Here is a 19,523-nt window from a genome sequence, read left to right on the forward strand (position 1 = left end):
TTGATGGATGAAAGGGTATACCTCACTTTTTCAGGTTACCGAATATGAAACACTTGATTTCTCCCAGTTTTTTTACATAATTTTTTGAAATTGAAATTCAACACACGTCTCTATGGGGAAATATTTACCCGTGTGAGCCCTTTACTTTTTATAGGCTGCGTCTTCGCGAAATCCAAATCGGCTACTTTGCAACACGACAATGCAGGGAGAGAGGAAAACGGTCGACGTAGGCGTCGTCTAGACATCAACGTCGCAAATCTAAAGCTCCCTATTCACAGCAAGACGCGAGTAAAAGATTGGTGCTCTGTAGAGCGCCCCCTCGTCAGACCCAGTGGTAGATCTTGTGCGGGCAGTCTCTGTACGTCGAGCCCGTCGCATTCCGCCCGGCCACCTGGAGGAAGTACAGCTCGCCGTCGCGTTCGAACGTCGAGAAGTCGTAGACGGCGACCCCGTCCAAGCTAGAGTGTCTCACCCACATCGTTCCCTTGAGCTCGAGAACGGGCGTTTGCACCAAAAAATCATCGTCTGCCTCAGTGTTTATTTGGATGCGGAGGTTGGTGACCAACATGAACTTTCTTCTATTTTTCTGAGCAGATTGATTTGGTAGGGGGGGGGGGGGGGAGGGGGGAGGGATAAAATCAATGGATGAATAATTGAAACGATATAAGATAGGGATATCATATTTGTTCCTGCAATATGAAAGAAGTGGTAATATGAAATCGATGTCACTCAACAGAGAGAGGGCTGGAGGGGTGAGAAAGGGGAAGAAAGGGAGATAAAAGCGCAAGGAAAGCAGAGAAAGTGAAACTTTAGAAAAATACTGTTACATTGGGGGGACATAAATGCACGTCCCTGCATGTATCCATGATTTGGTGTGCGACTGTATTGGCCTACAAGGAAACCAAAGCCCAAATATGAATGTGGAGTGAGTGTAAGCTCCATTATTAGTAGAACACAACGGTGAAAGTTTGAGGAAAATTGGAAAATCGATTCAAATGTTATGATTGCGTTATTTTTTTTAAGTCATTTTTTTTTTCATTTTCATTTATTTCATTTCCAACAATGCAAAACATTTACATACACAATATCAATACAATGTAGTAACAAAGAAAAATACGTGAAATTAACAATACTACGCAACACATAAGCAGATGAAATCGAATTGAAATTCAAATTGCAGGAAAATGTTTAAAGTTTCGGTACCATCATTGCAGCAAAAAGAAGAATTAAATTGTTCATGACGTCATATTTTTTTACAATAAGCATTGATAAGATAAGAAAAATATCAGAATTCCACAAAATCTCTTTTTTTTTCCAGTCAACAAATATACCTTCCATCGACTTGTTACTGACGTATGATATTCCTCCTGCTTACCCGAAAGAGGCAAGTCAAGTGCTCTTTCATTTTGCTAGAAAAGTGAAATTTGTGTTGAGTGTTGTTGTCATTTTATTTTATAATTGATGTCCATAATGACGTCACGAAGTGTAGTAATTTCCTCACAAAGCAATGACGGCTCGGAAAGTTTGAAAATTCGTAACTTTTGAATCGATTGTCCAACTTTCTCAAAATTTTACCCATGCATTCTACTAATGTCGTTGCTTTCACTCTATCCACATATTTGGGCTTTGGTTTATTCAATTTGCTTATACATACAAGCACGAAGGAGCAGGATATTGCACACATAACTCTTTCTAGACAAACGGGAGGAAGAATTTCGATATAGGAGATGCAGTATATATAGTCAATGACTGTATGAAAATAGATTGAGACACGGGTCTTCGAACGATTAGAAACCGAGCTTTAAATACCTCAAAGATTTCGACATCGATTGGGCACGTCCATTCCAGTGCGATCGTCTGGTGCACTTCCCACTCGGACGAGCCCGCGTTCCACACGTACACCATCATATCCTTGTTGCACTCATCTGAATCGGCGTACCTGGCGATCACAAGGTAGTGGGAGCCGCCGTGAGAGTAGTACTTGGCCCCCGTGGCCGCACTAGGAGAGCCGGGCAAGTCCTGGACATTCGTCCAAGATTGATCTTTTAAGATAAAAGAGACCCCCAAAATAATGACATGGTCAGTTGACGGTGGCAAAGAATGCAATGCCTAATTTACAAACGACCAAACTTTGCCGATGATGAGAATTCAAGGTTCGTATACCTGAAGTGAAATTATCTGCTGGAAATTGCAACAGCTATTATATACCATACAGCAAACGTTACTTTCGAAATGGCAGGGTAGCTCTAGACACACGTTTTATTCCTCCATAACGAAAATATACCGACAAAGTTCGATCGCGGCAAATCTTTTAATGTCGTTTTATATGAGCCTATAAGTAGCAGTAGACTGTAGTAGAACTAATGAAAATGAAAACAAAGACTTTCTCTTTTTTTTAAACTAGTTGATAGGTTAGGCGCTTCACTCATTTTTAAAGCGGCACACTGCATAACCTTGCCCGACGAAACGCAGAATAAATCTGTGCAGATCAGGTGACAAGAACGTCTCTTCAATTTACATTCGCCGGGAAAGCATCCATTTCGGTGTTTTGCATTGAATGCACTGACGAATCTAATGCATTTGCCAAATACAATAGCACTTGAAATTCTTTATTTGACACTTTGTTGTTGTTTGACAGAATGACAAGTACCATTTATGAGGATTCATCATGAATAACAATCATTCTATCACATATGCTTATCTCAGTGAATCTAAAAACAACATGCCTGATATCACACGATATGACCTTATTCTGCTTATGCCCCAAGCGGAACTACGAATTGGCGTATTGGTGCTGAACGCGTATCAGGACAATTACCCCGCATGGCCAATTAATACACCCAGCTAAACTGATGTGTGAAGGGATTTCATAATATGTAGGTTCGTGGTTAGGATTAGGGTAAGGGGCAAGGGAAGGATCTGGGGTAATTGTCCAGGCGGTAAATTGTCCTAGAACCGCTGAAAGGGTCAATCATGCACCCACCTGTAGAGTAGATGTTGTTCCTCCAGGAACCACCACAGTACGACGATGAGTCGCCGGTGCATTGCTGGTTGCAGTCCCCGCTACTGGCCTCCCCGTGCTCGCTGTACTCTTCGTCGCCACAGAAACACTGGCTACTCGCCTGGAGTCCGGCATACGGGTAGCCGCGATCTCGGCAGTACGTGATACACAGTGTGACCGTCATCGAATCGGAGGAGAAGGAATCGCCGTCGAGCGCCCGACTCGTGCCGTCGATGTAGCAACCCCGATGGATGTCTGACCCACGCATGATTATGAGGAGAAGAGAGAGCAGTGACAGAGGTGGTCGATGTTTCAGACATTTTGTGTTTTTGTTTGTTGGTTTGTTTTTGCTCTGCTTATGTATGTTTTTGTTTGTTTGCTTGTTTGAAATGGAGTGATGCGATGCGACGTTACAGCCACACAGTTTGACAACAAGCAAATTCAGATGCATTTCTACTCGAATCGCTTTTTTTCATTGTGTTATTATAATTATTATTTCTTATTATTATCATCATCATTATTGTTATCATTATTATTATTATCATTATTATTATTATTATTATTATTATTATTATTATTATTATTATTATTATTATTATCATTATTATTATTATCATTATTATTATTATTATTATTATTATTATTATTATTATTATTATTATTATTATTATTATTATTATTATCATCATCATTATTATTATCATTACTATTATTCTGCATTCCGGATCACTTCATGCTGACATGTTTTAATCATTAGGGTGGACATTTACCTCCTCAAGAAACACAATTTTATCGCGTGTGGGTGCTGTGTGGACACTGATTGTTGCCGGAAGTTTGGAGAGTCCCTCTTTATCAGATGAACTTGATCATAAAGCAGGTAGTTTTACCGCACTTTAACCTCATACAACATTCATAGTACGTCAACGAAGCAGCTCGAACGAGGAAGGCAACTGCAACATAAGTATTTAACTGAAGAACAAACAACAACCGACAAAGGGAACGCGACATCACGTTTATCTTGCTCTCATAATGTAAAATAATAAGACAAAACCGAGGGGTCGAAAGGTCAACGTACCATAACTTCCGGACTGCCCCCACACTTCCGACGTCAACTCGTAGTTGCTACCGTCTCTGAAGAAGGGGACTGCGACGTAGATCACCGAGTCGATCTCGAAGATGTCACTCATGAAGGCGCCGGTGGTTGAAATGTCATGAATCCAAACGAAGCGTTCGTACCGAGGGTACCACTGCGGATTACCCACCAAAAAATAATGGCCAAGGATAATGACATGTTGGGGATAGTGATAGTAATGACAATAATGACATTATTATACGATTACCTCTATGAGATATTGGCATGTGGGGGGGGGGGGGAGGTGGTTCAGGAGTGAAAGTAAATGTGATATTGATTTTGATAAACTAAATTGTAGCGATTTTCTTTAGTATCCCAATTCTGCACGATCGGCATTTCTTTTTATGTATTAAGCTGTTACGTCTCGTCGGTTTGTTCATTTCCATTCTATTTTGCCTCGGCGTACTGTATAATGTTCTCGCAAAACCAGACAGAAAGGCGAGGTGAGAAAAAAAGAACCATTTTAAATCATCTTTGTCTGCAATTTCTAGCTAACCCATAAATTGTAGCAACGTAAAAGCGCTGAAATAACAGTCATGGTCGGTCGGGACTTTTCGCCACCTCCGGCTTCACATCTTACTGAATTCTGCAGCCTCTGCAATTCGCCATGTCGACAAATTGCTGAAAATGTTCAATTGTTCCCCAAGTGGACATGGTGGAATATATCGAAAACTCACGCGTTTCTTTCGAGTACATTATCAAAGTGCATTTACCTTGTAAACCTGCGAATTCTGGGTGTAGCTACTGGGCGCGTAGTAGTTGCTGATGAAGAGATAGAAGCCGTGCTCGGTCGATCTCAAGGTGGCGGGCTTTATACAGCCCTTCGTCGCAATCGTCTGGTGTGTGACAAACGAATCTGTGAACGAGTAGCACGCAAAAGACAAAGAAAAACAAAAAGAGAGACTCGACATGATTATAACTGTGGGGGCGCTATGGTATAGTGGATAACAGTGCCGTATTACGAAAAGAGTTTGGACAACTGCTTTGGATGCCAATAGAGCACACGCTCAATTTCAGCTTACTCTGATAACCCGATTCTTGTTGTTGCGATGAAGTTTTACATCTTTTTTATGCTATTGAATAGACCCTATAGGCCTACTTCAGAGCCTCTTCTCTCAGTATACACTCTTTCCCTGAATATGCGCTTTCTTCGCAGTATATAGGTCAGCGGAGTCCATTTGAATCGAGGCTACATTGTCAAGCTTGGATCTGGTCTCAATCAAATATCCATGTCTGGAGACTTTTAGTGCTTTTGTTTGTTTGTTTGTTTGTTTTTAAGAGGAAGGGTCATGATTTGTTTGCCCTCTGTGCAAATGAAATTTGTGAGATTGCAACTACTGGTCAACATTTTTTTTTTTTAACAAACATATCGGCCAAAAAAAAAGAAAAAATGAAGAAGAACCAGCGGAAATGCAACCTGTCATCTACTGCAGATCAAAGCAGTTGCTATCTTATAAATTCCATTTGTACAGAGAGCAGACAAATAACCGAAGAACACTAATATCTCATATCTTCACTCCTCTACGAAATAATCTCTCGCTTAAATGTATTCTAATTTAATATGTCGACCATGGACTACTTTACTACACATTGTCGGCATTTCGGAGCGCGGATTTTGTTCTAAGTTCATCGCACAAAAGCATGTAGCCTTTTGTTTTAGCTGTAATAAAGTGTATTCATAACAATGATTTCTCTACGCCCTGTATTTGCAACAATTAAAAGTTCTAGTGCACGACCATTAACTATAACGAAAGCGATGTATGTCACGTGGTAAAATTTTGAATATCACAAGTCTTGTTACAAATACATTTATAAATGAGGTATTTTAGCACTCCAAATACATCATTTTAATGACACTAATTCATTTCTCAATAGACAGATGTGTGAATATAACCTTTACAAAGACATTTATAAATGAGGTACCGTAAGGTCACTACAAATACATCATTTTTGAATGACACTACTGATTTATTTCTTAATAGACAGATGTATGAATATAACCTTTACAAATACATTTATAAATGAGGTATCTTATCACTACAAATACATCATTTTAATGACACTAATTCATTTCTAAATAGACAGATGTATGAATATAATCTGAGCAGCTATGCTTTTGGAACGTAATAGTCAGTATACTGATAAGAATGATTCCTCACCCGTGCTGTTGTCGTAGACCCACACGTATGAATCGGTGTCCTGGTTGCCGTCCCATTCCCTGTAGTTGCAGATGAAGAAGTACTGCTTGCCAGAAAGCTGAAAAGCGGAAGCCTTTATGGCTCTACCCAAGCCGCTTAGGGTTTGCATCCAGTCGTATTGTTGTGAGGTGTAGTTGTATCGATACACAATCTGAGACGGGAGATCGGAGTCCCCTGCATCATTCGTTGTGAGTCTAACGTATGCATCAAAGAGGATTTAAACGTACATTTCATACGCGATATATCACAAAAATATTACTAATACATCGTTATGTATGTATCCCTTTATTGATTGCATCCGGACTGTGTAAAAATGACTTAAAGAAGAAATCTGCCCCAATAAATAAGTAAACTTCAAAAGGAAGAGAAAAATATTTCCTACAGAATGAAACAAAAATGACCCAAAAAAAAAAAAATCGGATAAGAAATAAGAAAGATATGACACTTTTAAATTTCACATTTTTTCCGAAAACATTTCTTGACCAGTCCTTATGAATATTTAAATGAGTGAGTTAATAATGTAATACCCTCACAATTTTTCATGTATATTATTTATGAGATTCGGAAAAATGGTTATTTTTTTAAATATAAGTAAAAGCATATTTCCATACCAAGATATATCAGAGTTTTCTTTTGTTCTTTTTCATTTTGGGTGGTTTTAAGACAAATTTTATATTTATAAAGCTGAATTTTGTCATATCTGTATATGAAATGAATAAAAATTTGTGAGAGCATGACATCGTCAACTTGCTGATTTGAATATTTATAAGGACTGGTCAAGAAATGTTTTCGGAAAAAATGTAAAATTTCAAAATATCATATCTTCCTTATTTCTTATCTGATTTTTGTCATAATTGTATCGTTCTGTAGGGAATATTTTTATTTTTCTTTTGAAGTTTGTTGATTTTTGGGGTGGATTTCCTCTTTAAGACCTATAGAGCATCCATGCTTCGTAGTCATGTTGATAACAAAGTAATTACGACTGAGCCAAGCAGGAAGACAATTTATAACACAGAGCAATTTAGTCTGCAAGGTACTGATTGGTCAATCACGGCCACGTGACATTACTTCTTTGGGTCATGAATCTTGTAAAAAGAACCAAAAATGCTTATAAATACCTCTCTCCCAATCAGAGATATTACATAAGCCTTTGCGTGTGGACCTGACACACGCATTTTACGTATAGACATTCATCGAACAAAACTGTATTCTTAAACATGCTTTAAATGGTTGGACTGTCAACAAATTTGTTGAAAAAAAGAAAAAACTGTTCCGTGGCGGTTTAGATGTTTATTGATCTCGCATATAGCCATAATAATGATAATGATAATAATAATAATAATAATAATAATAATAATAATAATAATAATAATAATAATAATAATAATAATAATAATAATAATAATAATAATACATACATACATACATACATACATACAATTTCTATAGCGCCATTTTCCATAACCATTCAAGTGTGAGAGAGGGAGAGAGAAAACAACGACAACAACAACAGGTTGTTGATCTAGGCAGGTATATATTCGCTTTTCCACTCGTACTCATTGCGCTGATAAATCAATTTCACACGAATTCACGTGACGTTTCACCTAAAATCTTATAGGCACGTACATATATGACAGCCTTCCTTCCTTTAGATCATACGACGTTTTGATCCGTTTATAATATATCATATATATATATATATATATATATATATATTGTTGTTGTTGTTGTTCACGTTGAGGTTTTTGATAACGGTCATTGACATTTCTTTATTGGATAATGAAATCACCATATTTGTTCAGCGACGTACCACTGGGAGTATAGGACTAATATTCCGCCGAAGAGAGTGTATACCTCCCTCCCCCTTCCCTCTATCTCCATTTATCCCCCCCCTCCCTTCCGTCTCTCCCTCACTCTCCCTTCCCCTCCCCCTCCCCCCCCCCCCCCCCATAAGCCAGTTCGGGATTCCAGTTTGCGCATGAGCAGGAAAAAAAAAGTCATTTGTACTGAGAGACAGGTTGGTTTTTAAATTCACTGAAATAAGCATTTGTGATGCAATGATTATTCATGTAATCCTTATTAATGGCGCCTGCCAGTACATGCACCTGACAGCAAGCCTGGTATTTGGCAATGTTAAAAAAAAAAAAAAAATGTGAATGCATTCAATTACATACAGCACAATGAAATGGATGCTTTACAAAGTGTTGACTGACAAACCATTCTGGTCACTTGACCTACGAAAGTTCATTTTTGTGTTTTAATAGGAGTTTCATACATTGCTGTATACGGTATGTTGGATACACTGATGCATGGTGTCGCTTTGAATTGAGTGAATTCACAACTCATTTCCAAGCAAACACTTCACATTTTGCACAAGGCACCGCTGCATTTTTTTTTCTTTCCTTTTCCCCCTCATTCTTCCCTCTCTCTTTATCGCCACTCAGTGAGTGGTGACTTGTATAATTATTATATTCTTACAATGTATAGTTTAGACGATCATTTCTGAGGCCATTGTCCTCGTCAAGCGTTTGCTTATAATGATGGTCTCCTGTGTTTCTGTTACATCCAGAGTTGCTCACTTTGTCTTTGAACGACAGATATACGGGATCATATGTATGCATAAATATATGCATGAAATAATGCCTCTTCGTTTTCATTTTGCATCGTTTTAGAAAAAAAAAACATGTTGGATTTGAAATAATCATTATATTTTATCTATTATCAAATCATACTGTGCTCTATTAGTTCGTTCAATTGACTTTGCATTTCATGCATGCATGAAAAAGAAATTCAGAAATCCAATCAATCAATCAATCAATCAATCAATCAATCAATCAATCAATCAATCAATCAATCAATCAATCAAGTGCCTAACTGACTGAGAAAAATGAAAGGTCATTAATGTACCCATGCACACATGAGTAACCTCCGAACTGGCATATTACCCTGTCCCAAATAAGAGAGAAAGGTAACACTCCTTACAGTGTTGTGATGATGAGGAAATGCATGTTGTCAAACGTGAAGCCCATGGAGTCGCGTCCCAGATCGCTGTAGATCGTCTGTACGAGTTCTGCTTCGTTGAAGTATTCTGAAAGATACCAATATTTTGGAGCTCACAAAATAGCAACGAACCTCTCTTAGAGCGCGTACTGATAGATTTCTTTCTTAATGTTTATACAATTCTCGGCCGACTTACCAGAAAGCACAAAGAAATTACTAACATTTGGGGACTAAAAAATGAATATTAACAAAGTATTACAGAAAGATAGGGGAAGAGAGGGAGGAAGAGGGAGGAAGGAGGGGAGAGAGAGGGCGGGAGGAGGGGAGAAGGGGAGGGGAAGAGGAGGGGAATTTCAAGTTCAGAAAGTTTAGAAAAGGGACCCCAAAAGAGAGACGTATGAAAAGCCTATCGACGATGCTAGATACACTCCACCCTATACCTGAAAAGGCCGGCCCATGCGGACCACAGCTACTATACTTGATGTAGCGGTTATACAAAAGCTCACTATTAACACCCAAAATATTTTACAAAAGAACGTTTTAAAAAACATTTCGCAAATTTCATATAAATCATTTTTCACTTCCGGTTTCTGTTACTTTTAAAGGGACTGTACCATACTAGTTGAGGTGGAGATTCATGTTTTGAACATTCCTAAGTGAATGAGAAACCTCTTATGAAATATGAAAGAGCATGTAATTCTAAGAAGGATTCAACGTTTATTTGATGAAAATTGGTTTTCATATGGCCGAGATATCCAAAAAAAAGTGATAATAATAAAAGGCGACAGGCCACGCCTTTTATTGGATCTCTTTGTTTTACCTTGTTTTTGGATATCTCAGCCATTTCAAAACCGATTTTCCTCAAATAAACTTTTGAAAGCCCTTAGAATTGCATGCTCTTTGACATCTCATAGAGTGGTTTCTGAATATCTCGCAAAACGTTAAAAGCTAAATCCTCACCTCAACCAGAACTGAACACACCCTTTAAATTCCATTCTTATAGTTGTTTTTTTTTTTATTTGTTTTTATCGTCGGTGTGCTTATACCCACCTGTCTCGCAGAACTCTCCGTGGTAACCGTCGGCACACTTGCAGTAGTAGCCTTGTTCCGAGCAATCCGTTTGGCAGGCCCCTCCGTTCCGACACTGGTTCACGTTGCATGTGCCCCCGTAATGCTGAAGAAAGGATTAAAAAAAGATTAGAAAAAGGAATATTAAAAAGATTATAAAGTATAAAAAAGAAAGGATAACAAAGACAGAGAGAGAGAGAGAGAGCGCAGAGATAATGTAGATCTTCTTGCATCTTCAATAGCTAAAGAGCCTGACGATATTCCGCAAAATGTGTATCTGAACTTCAGGAAGAAAATTGGAACTTGAAGACTTCTCTTGTCAATTAATCTTGTCGAACCAACATTGATTACGACAAGAATTGTCTCTTTGTTTCCTGCGTCTTTGTGCGTGTGTGCTTTCTTTTTTAGCGTGGGCAAGGAATTTGTTGATTACGTTCCTATTTGAGGTAAAAGTTGTACAGTTACATAATCAGTCACGTAAAGTGGCATAAAATCCAACGTGACAATGTATGACCCTTTGACAAAATTAGGACGATAAAAGCAACAATTTATGACAGGTTTTCATAGTAGTATCATGGATCAGAACAAACAGCAGTATACTGGTGTCTTGGTATTGTTATTGATAACTAAATAAACAAGAAGAAAGGGTGAAGAATTCTACTAATTCTTCCCATCGCGGTTTGGTAGTTAACTTTTTTTGACATCAAAACCGTATATAAATCCTCTGTCTGGAAGGATGGGACTACCGTATGTCCCCTCCTCTCCTCCCCCCCCCCCCCCCAAAAAAAGGAGAAAATAAATAGAATACAACGGGACTCTTCGCAAAGACAACTTTAGAAATGATTCAATTCAAATACAATTTCAGGATATGAAATCATAACTTCTTACCTACATCTTATACGTGTTATAGGAAACCCCATCTGATTTGCTTCAGAGGTCAAAGAGAAATGAGGATATTTGTAGAGCATGTCAGGAATCCCTTCCTTCTAAGTTTTCCATTGTGTTCACACAGTTCAAAGAGCGTCCAACTATTCAGTGCTGAACTTGGAAGAAACAGACCCATGACATTCTTCACAACCATCCACATTTCTCTGTGACCACTTAACCAAATTGATTGGGGCTTTTTGCAAAATGTAGGTAAGAAGTTATAGTTTTCGTTCTATCAAATAACATTCAGATTGTTTAATTAATTTGAAAGTTATCAATTCGAAAATCCGATTGTATTTTACTTTTTTTTTGGGGGGGGGGAGGGATACTGTATATAAGGATGACGATAAGGCTTGACACTAACAGGGTTGTTAGTTTTCTGCTCGATCATGTCATAGTAGTCGTGGCCGGTGGAAGACACGAGGAGCTCGGGCGCAGTCTCCCGGTCGTAGACGAAGTGCCGGCACATCTCCAGGTTCTTCGAGTAGCTGTAGCTGAGGCACGCGCTGTCGGCTCGACATCGTCGCGCGCAGTCATACACGGTGATGTTCTGCTCCTCAAAGTAGGCGACCTCCATGGAGGAGTCCTGGACACTGTAGAAGCGGGCCGTCGAACCGCCCTTCTTGGCGCACTCGATGATGGCCTGCCACGACAGCGGAAGCACGAGAGAGAGGGCGAGCAGCGGGACGATCACGACTCCGCGTGTTGACGTTAACATGATGTCTCTGTACCTCGTGGGACGCTCCTTCAATTTTGGATCTTTGGAATTTAGGGAGGAAGAAGAGAAAAACGTACCTTGTGTTTGCTGCGCTGTAATACATGTGTCTGAAATCTTATATTCCACTCTTGAGTGAAACCAGTTATTCACACAGATTGGACGCTAATCACCCAAAAATAAATACAAAGAAGAGCGTTTTGTTTACAATTTACTGTTAAACGTTATAACTCTTGTTCAGTATCACAGGAAAACTTTAGCATTTGATCCTTACGATATGTGGTCTGATATATTTTCCCTGCATGGATATTCTTGTTATCTTAAGTCGATAATAATCGTTGATAATAGATTTACAAGTTACATGTTTACACCTTATATCCTGTTGTTGAAAAATATAACTAATGATTTATTAATCATAGGTTTCTCATCGTTGGATGTTCAGGAATACTTCCCTCAATGTAACAACAACAGGGAAGCCGCATTTCCTTTCTTTTTCTTCTCTCTCTCCTCTTTAGTAGCTAAAGTTGCTAATTTGAAGGTCCACCACAAACAGACACTTTGTACAATGTATTACACTTGTATTAAGCATGTTAAGTACAAGTTGTTTTTGACGAAAACATTGTGTTTAGGTTAAATCAGCCTAACAGAATATTCGATATTATATATCATAAGTGGATTCAGCTGATGCATATTACATAAACATGTCAGTAAAGTGTAAGGAAAGTCGGACAATCTATTAAACACTAAGAATAATTGTTGAAAGTATTACAAAAAATCCATCAAATTTCATTTTCCATGCAAAGTACACGTTACCTCTACTTGTTACTGACATAGAAATAAAAGGGTAATATCATATTCCACCTGCTTTCTAAAAGAGGTAAGTCATGAACACTTTCATTATGGTAAAAAAATAAATACAATCTTTATATGAAAATTTCCTTACATTTACTTAATACCGTTTCCCAACTGCACGTTATACCCCGTTTTTTTTTTTTTAAATTAATTTTCATTGATTTTATGCCGGCAAATGGTTTTTAACTTTAAATAAACTCAGCACGACCTAGGAACGGATCGTCCGATTTTCCTCTAAAAATTTGTTATATATGACTTATATACATTCTACTGATATTTTAGCATTCACTGAACCCATAATACGTATCATTTTGGAGTAAGAAATATGTTAGAATTGCGAAGATTCAAACATTTTTATCGAATGCAAAATGTGGACAATGACATCGTCACCTAACACCTCTCTCTCTAGTTTGTGCACATGAATTTCATCAAGAAAATGTGTCGATTGACAATTTGGCAACTACAACTCCGTCCCAACAAAAAAAAGGGGGGTGGGTCTTAAGTGTGTTAGATTTGAGTCAGATTTGTGTTTTGTGTGGGATTTGAGAGAAACTTCAAAATCTCATAGAAAATGGATGAAAATGGATTAAGTTCAGATGGAAAACGAATTACTCTTTGCTGCGAAAAAAAAAGAAGAAATCAAAGCAAACTACGTTAAGAGCAGGCTATCTCTTGAAAACAAAAAATAAATCAGACGAATGATGAACACAGGATGCGAAGGCGCGCTAACATCCATTCTCCGGAGGTATAACCGATAACGTTGTTGAATCTGCTAGTGAACAGGGAGCACTTCTTGCCAAACATGTCTTACGATCTGTAAGCTCTGCTGTTTCCATCGGCAATGATTCTGGGATATCTCTTTGCCACCTGCCTGTATACAATATCAACGATTATATCGAGATGACCGTCCCATAAAGGGATTAATCTATGGGGTTACGTCTTCATTCTGGGTACTTCTTCTCAAACCTCAGCTTTGCGGCCATGGCTCGCATTGTGCATTCCTAAATGAGCATTGCGTTGTTGAAGTAGAAGACAACATTGTATAATGATGATAGTTAGTTTGTTTTCTACAAACCACAAAAATATCATGCCATTAAAATGACCGGCTGGCTTACCCAACGCTACAGTTGAATATCCTCGGTTTTGCAAGTAATAAGTATGGGTCTCTGCTTTGAATGTTATCCAGGACCGGTTCTTCTACACATCATAGGATCGACTACCCTTACCAGTCAACATGGCGTCTTCACGTAGCTGAGGAGTACGTCAGCATTGGTCTCCGATAGAGAGAAAATGGCAGCATTATCTGGGCTTTGTCCTGACTTCTCATCAGAAAGGAGAAACACAGCACAAAAGAAAACAGAACTTATATCGATTTTCGCCGTCACTCTTGTAACATCCTTCCCCCGTCCACGGACCCCTAAAAGGCCTCGAATCGATCAAACGTGTGGGAGGGTGAATAGAAAGCGATTTATAATTCACGAGTCGAACAAGGGAGGTTGAAAGGAAGTGAGTTTATTCTGAAGTGTTTTTTATTCTTTTAACAGCATGAGATGTGTTTTCGGCAAGTTCTCCAATAAAAACCTCCAAATACATGTGTTACAAATATTAACAGCAACATAATCCATAAGCTTTTTGTTGTTGTTGTTTTGTTTTGTTTTGTACGCCAGTAAATGAAGACCTAAGACGACAATCGACAACGCTCAAGTATTAAAGGCAAACAGATACCAGCACGACGAGATTTATCCTTGACTTTTTGTCATTCGTCCACATTCTCTTACAAGCAATGACAAGTGAAAGCGCCCTGTCACAGGGCGTATCATCGACAGCGTTTTGTTCAGCACTAAGCACATTATTAGATCGATGATATTGAGTAGGTGTTCTCATTCATATGCATTGCTCAGATTGTTTTAAGTAGAAATAAAATTTTTACACATTTTTATAAATACATCTTGACTGCAGCAGCAGTTGTAGGCTCTTTAGTTATGTATGTCCAAGAGAAGCAGAAGAGCTGTCGTACTTTGATGAAACGGTAGGTGGCGCTATTCCTTGTCAACACTATTGCTCTCATGGGGAATGGGGAGGTGGGGACCCATACCATGCCTGGTAAGCTGCATGCAGTTTTTAACGTACCGGTATTTACTATGGAATGACTCCAATCTTTTTTTTAACGGTTTCGGGGGACAGTATCCCCCTCCCCACCCCCCTCCAAAAAAAAAGTTGACATTACATTGGATTATAACACTAGAAAGGGATTAGAGAAGTAGAAAAAAGAATATGCATGCTTCCAAACTTTAGGACAGCCGCCAAACCCTGTGCTTTTATTATGCAAAGAAAACATAAACCAAATTGATAACAAATTGATTTTGAAATAACCAGAGAAATTAAAAAGGGAACCCATTTTCAACGCAGATTTTGTTGATGTGTATTGACGTCCGCCTATTCGTATTGTACTGTCTGCATTTATACATTACTGTATAAGATAAATTCACTTAACAGGGGCGAATCCAGGAATTCTGTAAAGGAGAGGGGCGCAACTAATATTTCTGGTGCCACTTCCGGATTTCATTACAATTTGTATCATATTTCTTTTGTTTTTAACGATAAATAAAGGGTGTTGGCGTGCGCTGGTTACGCCCCCACCCCCCCCCCCCCTGGATCCGCCACTGCTTAATCCCCTTTTCCACAGTAAGATTGTCTCACTGGGCTGACATATGCATTACGTGTTGTAAGAAGTACAGAATGTGTACACATAACCGTGAAGGGGAAATAGATTAGTAAGATTATAAAATGTAGCCCAATATGCTAAGAGACAAAATACATAAAATACATGTACAATAAAATCACAACTTTGATCCGAAGACACGCATCAATTCGCTAAATGACACAACCAAAGCAAAAGTTAAATTTCGATTATCTTGTATTTCGTATAAAACGTGTAAACGTCTCGTATAAAAATACATAAAATTTCGATTGTTTCGTTATGACAAACATAATTATAAACAGCACACACACGTACTACTCGAGGTTTGATCGGTTCATGTAAAGGCAGTACATGTAACAAGGCGTCTTTCTAAAGCTCACATCAAGTATTGTACATTTATACTAGACCTCTGTTTCACCCGTGATTGAAATACACGTTTTGAAACTGTTGTAAATACTCAGATTTTTCGCAGATTTAATGAGGTAAGCTGGCTTGCTTGTTTGATCCTGATCTTAGTGTATATCCGCTGAGGGAGTCCCAACATGTTCTGTAGTTGGCAGCAGGCGGCTCTAGTATCTAACACCCGCTCTCCATGCAACTACAGTGTATTTTTCACATGGGTCAATGCGGGTCAGGTTGCATATTGTCATGTCGGTCCAAGTCTGCCTTGGTCTCCCCCAACTATACTAGTTATACTACACTATACTACATAGTATTATGTTGTAAGCATAACAATGTCGTACATGTATCCTGAAATATATATATATATATATATATATATACAGTACTCTCCGCATAATCGGGTGGGCTCGGGCAGAGCGTTTCTTACCCGATTAAGCGGAGTACCCGATTAACAGAAGAACACGTCTCATCTATTGACAAACATTATGTGTATGTACATGCATTGTACACTGCACCAAACACTTATACTGTATGCTTAACACGCGTGCTTGCACTGCCCATTATACAAACCTTACAATGATTTACACTGGTTTTATGGACAAACATGTCTTCAGAAAACAGTACTTTGTCGTTTGACTAGAGACTCCTCGCTAACACGCAGACGTTTTCCGAAATGAAAACGTCTACTTGCGTGCACTAGTCACGTAGAACGTCGGGTTACTTTTCAAGAAGTGACTGGAGGAAAGCAAAATTATTTAGCTGGTGCATGGCCTGATTTTCGTTGCAAACTTCCGTATTGTGAATGTTGTAGCGGGCAAGCTATACGGAGGAGCGCAAGTGTGCTCAACTCCCGTCTGTCTATTCAACAGTGAGTGCCTTTGCAGCTACAGTCATGTGCAATGTTCGTTTACGTGTGGCAAGTCGGTACTGTATGGTACATGACTCTTATTGTGTTTTCATGTTTAATCACTCCCCAAATGATCGGTCTTCTTTGCAAGTTAAGCAGAGACTGCAATTAGCCGAGGAAAATTTGACATTCTTGATTTCTTAAAGCCTTATATTTGCGATAAAGTGTGGGTAGAAATTAGACTAGAAGAAATTATTTACCCATTTATGCGGAGAGGCAACCCGATTATCAGGTAATTTTAACGTGCATTGGAACTGATTTTGACAATACTACCCAATTAAACGGAGTTTAAGCGATACCCGATTACGCGGAGAGTACTGTATATATTATAAAATTCAGCCATCGGAGAGCGTTTGATATGAAATAGCATAACACCATAACGACAATAAGAATATTTAATACGTAGTGTACTTGGCACATCCGCTGACTCGACAGAGTGTAGCAGTTACTGTATGATTATTCATATTCATATTCTGGCAGCATATACCGCTATCTACTTTCCTATAACATTCATGAGCATTACACACAACGCAGAGGTAAACACGGCTGTAAATATCTTATTTATGAAAATCGTTACATCACACGGAAGCAGCACCATTTTTATTCTGTACCGTGTGTCCCTTTAAAAGATTACAATCGGACTTTCCGCAACGATAACTTTAAAAAAAGCAAATCAATTCAAATGCAATTTCAAGATATCAAACAATAATTTATTGCCCACATCTTACAGAAAAACTCCATCCGATTTGCTTTAGTGGTCAAAGAGAAATGATGATCTTTGTAGGGCATGTCAAGAGTCCCTTCCCTCCAAGTTTTGTCCATTGCGTTCTCAGTTACAAGAGCATCCAAGTGCTGAACTTGGAAGAAACGGACCAATGACATGCTTTACAACGATCCACATTTCTCTGTGACCACTTAAACAAACTGAACCGGCTTTTCTGCAAAATGTAAGTAAGAAGTTATAGTTTCATTCCCCTGAAATAGCATTAAGAGTGTTTGATCAGTTTGGAAGTTATCAATGCAAAAAAAAAAATCCGAGTAACTTTAAGACAAAATAGCACCATTATTTCGATCCGTCCCACATGAAAAAAAAAAGAAGGTGGAAAGTCACCTTTATGATTATATAGTACATGTACAGTGCAGGGGCAGCGGAGAGCTGTTTAGTTTTTGCTTTTGTTTTTGTTTTTTATGGGGGTGGACCAACGGGGGTCAATGGTCAATGTGTTACACTACACTCCGTCATATCTAATTATGTCTGAATTCATTTTAATTAATCTCATTCTGTTACGTTTCATTTAGTTTCAGTCAAGCTAATTTTACCTTGCCTCATGAATTGATTGACGAGGAATATTACTCGTCCTGGGTGAAAAAGCGGTGCTATCAAATGCCTAGCATCTTTCATCCAAACATCCCACCTATTGTCTGCTACGCTGTATGCATGGTCAGTTGACAGAAGCTACCTGGAAAGGTCGCAACAAGTGTTTATCGGGGCCTTTAGGTCAGTCTAGCACGGAAAATAATATACTCACATTTTCATATATTCGTATAATCATGAATAGTTATGTCACAGACGAATGGCATACTACTTCTTCACAGAGAAGTAAATCAAATTGTCCTGTTTACCCTATATCGGCTAAAGATGTCGAATATTTAAAGGTTGGACGGTATGTTTTACCCCAAGGAACATAAAACGCCTTAACCCTATTCTAACTGGGGGGGGGGGGTCAAATTGACCCCCCCCTCGACGTTTCGCGCCACGATTTCGCAACGCGCAAAGCTTTTGCCGCGTCGTTTCACGACTTTTTTCATTGAAGTCTCCCGCATATTTTGAGACCAAATTTGCGACGTCCGGGTACACCGTTTTGAAGTTACGTAATGTTTTGCATATGCATGTCAACCAAAAAACATCTCAAATTCATGATATCGTGTGCAAATCCAATGCAAATTGTGTTTTTTGGTTAAATTGATATAAATTAGATTATTTCAACGTTTAACCATTGAAATTAATAAATTCTAGTGTAGATAAGCCTGAAAAAGTGCCTGCAACAAGTTTTGGCAAAAAAAACAATGGAAAACAATAGGTTGAAAAAACAATCAAATATATAAGAAATTAACAAAACAATAAAAAACAAAAGAAATTAATTTCAATTGAGCTATTTTTTTACACAAAAATTATTTGATGTGTCTTGAGGAATTTTGACACAAAAATTTAGCAATCCTCCAGTCTTTTTAATGGAGTTATAGGTGAAAATATGATTTCATGCACAAATTTGCATAATTAATTTATTAAAAATAGAAAGGCAATATTTTTCTATTGTATGACGATGTAATCTTGTAGTTGACATCCAGCTCTATCTTCAGGCAAAATTTCGTGGCGATCGCGCGATCGGCGGCCGAGATCTGAAGGGGGGGGGGGGGGGGGTCAAATTGACCCCCCCCCCCCCCCCTCAGTAAAAACTTGGTCTCAAATAGCCCAGTTAGAATAGGGTTAATAATGTACAAAAAAGGAAAAAAAGCTATTTCAGTTTTAAAGAAAGAAAAACGGTGGGCAATATAAAAAATGATTTCGCTTGCTACATAGTCACAGAAATGATTCGTCTTCACAATGAAATCGAATCGG

The 19,523-nt window shown here is 38.5% G+C and overlaps 1 protein-coding gene across 1 annotated transcript; it reads right to left on the reverse strand.

Moving 5' to 3' along the window:
* Positions 1 to 322: 322 nt before the first annotated feature.
* LOC140238607 (uncharacterized) lies at positions 323 to 12,044 on the reverse strand. Its single transcript, XM_072318508.1, has 9 exons — positions 11,691 to 12,044; positions 10,382 to 10,505; positions 9,314 to 9,419; positions 6,293 to 6,525; positions 4,847 to 4,989; positions 4,077 to 4,248; positions 2,984 to 3,256; positions 1,810 to 2,042; positions 323 to 586 (listed from the first exon to the last, which is right to left on the reverse strand). Exons 1-9 carry the CDS (start codon positions 12,042 to 12,044, stop codon positions 323 to 325), a joined length of 1,902 nt encoding a protein of 633 aa, XP_072174609.1.
* Between the last annotated feature and the right edge of the window lie 7,479 nt (positions 12,045 to 19,523).

Source organism: Diadema setosum, chromosome 15 (assembly GCF_964275005.1).
Source record: "Diadema setosum chromosome 15, eeDiaSeto1, whole genome shotgun sequence".
NCBI classification, from domain to species: Eukaryota; Metazoa; Echinodermata; class Echinoidea; order Diadematoida; family Diadematidae; genus Diadema; species Diadema setosum.

What these genes read in the sequence shown, in the direction of transcription:
- LOC140238607 (XM_072318508.1), bottom strand. Translation starts at nt 12,044, where the DNA reads ATGTTAACGTCAACACGCGGAGTCGTGATCGTCCCGCTGCTCGCCCTC. An exon ending in AGAATTCGCAGGTTTACAAG is followed by an intron (nt 4,249 to 4,846) that starts GTAAATGCACTT and finishes GGTAATCCGCAG; the next exon opens with TGGTACCCTCGGTACGAACG. An exon ending in TCGATGTCGAAATCTTTGAG is followed by an intron (nt 587 to 1,809) that starts GTATTTAAAGCT and finishes CAATCTGCTCAG; the next exon opens with AAAAATAGAAGAAAGTTCAT.